Source organism: Pyrus communis, chromosome 14, assembly GCF_963583255.1.
Source record: "Pyrus communis chromosome 14, drPyrComm1.1, whole genome shotgun sequence".
Taxonomy (NCBI): domain Eukaryota; kingdom Viridiplantae; phylum Streptophyta; class Magnoliopsida; order Rosales; family Rosaceae; genus Pyrus; species Pyrus communis.
The window spans coordinates 8,183,442-8,190,157 of NC_084816.1; the positions used below are offsets into that span (position 1 = coordinate 8,183,442).

Genomic DNA, 6,716 nt, shown 5'->3' on the forward strand with positions numbered 1-6,716 from the left:
CGTAGTGATATTCTTTTTTTATTTATAAGTAAGAGGTCTTAGGTTCGATTTTCGTCAAAGGCAAATCTAAACATATTATTACTAACTCATTATGAAATTTAGACCACTCTCCTACCCTCTTAGTGTAGATAATGTTTGTTCAAAAAAAAAAAAATCCCTTGTGATTTATGATCATGAAAAATAAATAAATAAAATAAAAACATTAGACAAAATTAAACAAAAGTATAAACGATTAGAAAAATGATATGCGGTTGTCATTTCTTCATAAAATATCAATTAACCTAATACTTACTTTGTAACATTTAAAATTTTGTTTTGTTTTTTGTCGTATATTTGAAGTTTAAAAATATAGAACACGGAAAGAAAAATAAAAGAAAAATGGCGGTGAAATACATACCAAGTTTGTACGCAAAGTGATGTTGTATATTTTTACATTATATAAAATTTCACTGCAATTGTTAATTAAATTAAATTAGTGTCACTTCATCTCGTACACTAGCAAAGAAAGGAAAAAAAGAAAATCTAAGAAAAGATGGCATCCACGGAACCCATGCAGAAGCAGCCTAACGTTCAGTTGACTCCCACCAATAAAACCCCACTATTTAATTTAACTCCCGTCTCTCTCTTCTCTCTCCCCCCCCAATATTTTATTATTACCTTCCCCAAAAGACAAACTCCACTCTCCTAAAATATTACCCCCCCTGACCCTGAGTGGCCTCCCTTCTCTCTCCTCCATCTCTCTCTCTCTCTCTCCCTCTCCCTCCCTCCCTCCCTTTCGCAGCTTCACATCCCCCAACTCCAAAGTCCCAACCTCCTCTCTGCAAACTCAATTTCACACCACCACTCACAAAAACCCTAAAATCCTCTGATCTCAACCGGAACCATTTCCCTCCGGCCCCCAGAAACCCAAATCCACTTTCGACCCGACCCAAAATCGGCGCCGATCCGATCTCGCGCCGGCTCCTCCCATTACCTAAACCCAACCTTGGAGCTCCGAGAACAGTTGGGTCGGACGGAGACGCACAGGGAGGGAGACTGAAGAGAAGAGGGGCGAAGAAATGTACAAGAACCAGCTGCAAGAGCTGGCCCAAAGGAGCTGCTTCAACTTGCCTTCCTACACGTGCATTCGGGAAGGTCCGGACCACGCGCCCAGGTTCAAGGCCAACGTCAACTTTAACGGCGAGATCTTCGAAAGCCCTCACCACTGCACCACTCTCCGCCAGGCCGAACACTCCGCCGCCGAGGTCGCCCTCAACTACCTCTCCAATCGCGGCCCCTCTCACTCTCTTGCCGCTAGGATTCTGGTTAGTTATCTCTCTCTTTCTCTTCACACCGTTGGGATTCCTTTGGGGTTTTGCGCGCGTGGTCTTCAGTCGCCGCTCGGTTTCTCGCTGATCAGTTGCTGTGCGAACATGATGAGCTCGCAACTGAAATCAATAATTTATAAAATTATAATTTTGTTCTTTTTGCAATTTCAAAATTTGGTGTTTTGTATGGGGTTTGCTAATGTGCGCCGTGTAAGTGATCAAGCATGTCCTGCTCACCGGACTTGTGCGGAAGTCGGAGGTGGGGATCACTGGCCGGCCGGGATTAGGCTCTTGAGGTTGGGAACTGGGCGAAATGACGGAAATGCCCCTCTTCTTGTTGTACTTGATAGCAGTGGGGCGTTCTTAAAATCCAGTTTGGATTCTCTGAATTCTGAAAAGCTGATGACTATGCTAACTGGAAACGTGCTAGTAATTAAATCGTCAGGGAGGGGTATTTTGGTCATATAAAATGTGGGTTTCCATAGTCAACTTCAGGGAACCTGTTCTCTTTCTAGTTGTCCGCCTGATTGGTTGCCGGGAAAACAGAGCAAGTCAATTTCTTTTTGTAACTTTATATGGAATTGGTTTATTATTTAATTTACAACTTGGCATGTGTTTTGGTGCAATTTGGAGGAGGAAATTTGATCTCAGGAAACTTGATTGTGTTGTTGTTGTTGATGGAAATTGATGCATTCTCGTTGAGTTAATCGGCATCAAGGAGGTTGAAATGGCCATTAAACTTTGTTTCCATGCTTTATCTACATTTTTCGGGTCGGTTGTGAATTGATATGACACCTAAACTATCCTCCCTTCCAAAAGTATTTAGGAAATTTTGCTACCAAATGTAATTAGTTGAAATGGGTCTGTAATTTTCCAATGTCATTATCACTTTGATGTGTTTGTAACTTGGTATACAATGCGTTTTGCGATTTCATTTGGTATGTTGTCTTGATTCTGATAGGCCTTGTTTTGCTCAGGATGAGACGGGAGTTTACAAGAACCTCTTGCAGGAAATTGCTCAACGAGTAGGAGCTCCGTTGCCACAGTACAAAACCTTCAGGTCTGGCCTTGGCCACCTACCTGTTTTCACCGGGGTAGTTGAATTGGCTGGAATCACATTTACAGGGGAACCTGCCAAGAACAAAAAACAAGCAGAGAAGAATGCAGCGATGGCAGCTTGGTCATCTTTGAAACAATGTGAGTTCCTGTGTACTAGTCAGACTTATATTTCATCGCATTGTATTATTTTGGATCACAGTTTTTCTGGAATTTGATTTTAGTTTAGCGCCCATCTAAACCCTAAACCCTTTTGCATCTGCTGCTTTCATTTTAATGTTCTTCTCTTTGGCAAATAAAAGATGTTCTGTTTTTTTTTTTTTTTTTGTGTCGTTTCTTTCTGTATGATACTCATCTATGAAATTAACGCGATATCTCTTTGAAGTCATCCTTCCATATTATGTTCCAATTAAAAAAAAAACTTCTATGTATTGAACTTGGTGATATATTATGAGAGTTGGGGTCAAAGTTTAGTAACTTTTGTGTTTAACTTGAATCGCATATTTTATATTGGACAGTGGCAAAGGAAACTGCAAGCTCTTCATCTGAGCCCGAGCACAATGATGAGCTGGAACAGATCACTATAGCACGAGCCTTAATCAATTATCGGTTAAAGGAAAAAATGACAATGGCAAATCCAACCGCTCCAATTCTATTTCCGAAGAAGTTTCCATTTCAGAACCGCAGACCTACAAGTCCACAACCTCCACCTGCTCACACCTCAAAAATACTGCCCTTAATTTGCCAAAAGCAAGCTCTGCGGAGCAGATTCCAGTCAAATGCAACACATGATAATCGTGTTACATCATCACAGGCTTCTTCAATAGACAGTCGTGTGATGCGTCCCCAAAGATTCCCTGCTGCAGGGGCAGCTCCTTATGTACCCATCCGACAATTGAGGACTCCTTGCCATGGGATTGCACCGCCAGTGACAATAAGGACAGCGGTGCCTGTGTTCTCAGCACCACCTCATGCAATGCCCTGCCAAACAATGCATATTCCACCCGTACGAGTGGCTCCTCCTGTCACTGTGAGGCAGGCTGTACCTGTATTTTCTTCTTCACCGGTTAAGAAAGATGATCCACCGACCACTCGGAAAGAAGAATCGCCAATCATTTTGAAAGAAGATTCTCCAATCGTTCAGAAAGAAGATTCTCCAATCGTTATTGCTCCAGCTGTGCAGAATAAATCAATAGGTCAAGTAGAGGAAACTGTAAGAGCAGCAGCTGCCAACGATTTGGAGGAATTGAGGACAATTGAAATCTTGGAACAACTAAAAATTTGATGGTCGTCGGGAAGAACTTAATCCGTGGGAGGTACAAGTGGTTTTGTTGGCTTGAAGTTCGTCCTGTCATATTTCTCATCTTATTATATGTGTTGTCTTTTTTCTTGCTGTTGCCGGTGTTTTCTTTATCCCTTTTTGTTCTGTTAAAACTTCAGTTGGCAGGTTGATTTAGAATTAGAAAATCTCATATCTATGCTCTTCAAAAGTAGCTTGCTATTTTAATTACTAATTTTGCATTAGGAAAGTGATTTCTGCACTCGCATTAGGCCCCCATGCCCTCCTGTTTCTTATAGCCTCTAGATTGAATGCATCAATGCTGAGTGTGAAAATGAGTGCACAAGGAGAAAACGGGGAGTGAATATCAACTCTCTTCATATATCGTTTACGCTACTTCTGTATGCCATTCAAAACGAGCTGCGTGCTGCAGAGAATAGGAATGACACATGATTTTGACATGTATTGATTTGAATTGCTAGTGTATGCGGTAACGACACGTTTTTTCACATCATTTTTCTCTTCCTACACGTTTATTTCATTTCATAAACCAAAACAAGATGAACTGAAATGAGCAAGGGTGTGTCGAAGGAGAAAATGGGTTTGGAAATCATTTTCCTAATCAACACCCTCGCATATCAAAGTTCTAGCGAGTCAAATAAATCGCTAAACAACGGTCTAGTGAGATTCAGTATCAGTCTCCAATTTGTTAGAGGAGGTCATGAGTTTCGAGTCAATTTTTAACTTGAGTCTCCGTTCTAATTATGTTTTTTAATGTAACTTGCATTACAAGTGTTGCATTTTTACCACTTGAAATAAAGCCTTTGTATTTTGCATCACTATAAACAATTTCTTCAACACTACGTTACACTTTGATGGTGCACAAAGAATTGTGGATTAAACAGGTCCCAAAATCCTTTGCCAAAAAATTAAATAACATGGCCCAAATCCTTTCCTCATCATAATCCATCTTCTCTAGGCTGGGCTCTCCCACAACAACATGAGCAAGGTTTTCTCAAGACCATCCAACTGGATCGGACCTTATGCCAATATTCTAACTCCTTTCACACAAGAAATTCTTTTGAGGTCAAAAGTTCGAAGTAACTTGAACATCAAGTGCACATGATTTATTTTGGATAAAAATTTTAACGGGATTAGGATGGGAAGACAAATTAATAATGTCGAAAATTGATATGACAAATTACTTAAATTTTAGTTCATATAAAAAATTGAAAAAAATCTATAAGTTCATATGACATTTCAAAAAAATTTCTTTTGCATAAGGTTATAACAACTACCAGTGAACAACTAACAAGTCATAAGACAAGAATATTTACATGTTATAAATCGACTATGCCTTTGTCCTCTTCTTAAGCCTTGACTCACCCTCCACGGCAAAGCAATGGAGATTGGAGTCTGGTAACCAAAATTATCACTTGCTAACGCTCTAACCCGAGTAACCTAGGTCACGTGGAATCTCATGTGATTTGGCAAGAATCACCTTGCAAGACTAAATCGATAATGAAGTAGTACGCATACGATTAGGCATGAGTAAACTTACTTATATGTAGAAGTGGTAAGCATATGATTCATTCTGTTTACCAATTAATATCTCTTCCTACCCAACAAAATATAAAGTTCTAAATTTATATTATAAGTGATAGAGGGCATTGGGTGCAAGGGAGGGGTGTCGGAGAGAGACACTCTATTGTCATCAGTTTGCCACATGACAAACATCTATTGAATGATAAATTCACTTTTAAATATGTGACAAGCGTTTATTGGGCGAATGATGCTATTCAGACTATGTCTTGATTGCAGGATAAAATATTTTGTGTAAGAGGCATTGTTGGAATGAGTTGACACCAGCGGTGGACTAGTTAAATTCACAAGTTCTACCAGCGAGTTTTATTTTGTGTTTTTGCATTGATTGTCTTAAGGGGAGAAATTGGGAACTCCATGCGGGGAACATAAGTTTTTATTAGTTTGAAATAGAAATCCTTAAGTTATTATGTAAAATGATACAAGAACTACTGGAGTTGTGTCACCCGATACAAGCCAGAAATGTGGATGGACTTAATCTCACATTGATTTAGTCTCTCCTTGAATTCTATAACCTTCTTAGCACTTTTGTAACGTTTCGTTGATTTCAGTTCATTAAGTAATATATGTAGTTTCGTAGTCCTTTTCTGGTTTGTGGGATGTACTCTCAGTCTCATAGAATGTTTAGCATGTGAGAAGCAAAACAATCAATTGAATTAAGCCAGTCTTCAAGTCTTTGGTATTTGGTAAGCCCCACAGGACATTGGTTCTTAACTAGGAACAATTGAACATAAGGATAGGCTGTTCAAGTCATTTGCTCATAACCCCATCTTTTCTTGCATTTGGTCACACCTAAACGGTCTACAAGGTTTTTAAAGCAAAGTTTGAGCCATATACGTCCTAATTTCTTAAAATGTAGGAGCCAAATACCAAAATGCACCAAAATTTGGGCCATATGAATGCTTATAAAACACGCAAAATGGTTATTGCAATTGAATCCATATTGTCCTCATACCACCGGGGAATTGTCTATGTCCCTTTAACAGACAGCAAAAGAATCCCATGGACCAATAAATTTAGGTACAAATTCATTCAGTCGAAAGAGGAAATGTACAAAATCAAACTCACATCTTTGTTGGATCAGAAACTGCAGGTCGTATTTACCACTCTGACTGGTTATAAAAGTGCACCAATTGGTTTGGGACAGATTTCTCAGGTCATCTTCATCCCAAAACGAATAGATCTAGACAGACTCTCGTCACAAGTTGTATATAACTATGAGTTTATATATCTCATCATGTGTACGTGCATGGTAAAGAAATAAATACATGATTACATATAACTAGTAATATAGTAGATTTTTTTTTCCTTCTGCGTGAACATAATGCTCTATTAAATTGTTTATAGTCACACAATAACTAAAGAGAATTATTATGGGCACTTCAAAATTCTCATTTTGCACTCTAGATTTTCTATATTTGGAAACAAAAAGCACATTTATGAGGATTGCAAAATAAGATTTTTAGAGTGCT

At 39.0% G+C, this 6,716-nt stretch overlaps 1 protein-coding gene across 1 annotated transcript; it reads left to right on the plus strand.

Annotated features, from left to right (window-relative positions):
- Positions 1 to 906: 906 nt before the first annotated feature.
- Positions 907 to 3,853, plus strand: LOC137715546 (double-stranded RNA-binding protein 2-like). The gene is made up of 3 exons (XM_068454893.1): positions 907 to 1,304; positions 2,285 to 2,504; positions 2,882 to 3,853. The coding sequence occupies exons 1-3, from the start codon at positions 1,059 to 1,061 to the stop codon at positions 3,646 to 3,648; spliced, it is 1,233 nt and encodes a 410-aa protein (XP_068310994.1). The 5' UTR covers positions 907 to 1,058; the 3' UTR covers positions 3,649 to 3,853.
- The last annotated feature ends 2,863 nt before the right edge of the window (positions 3,854 to 6,716 follow it).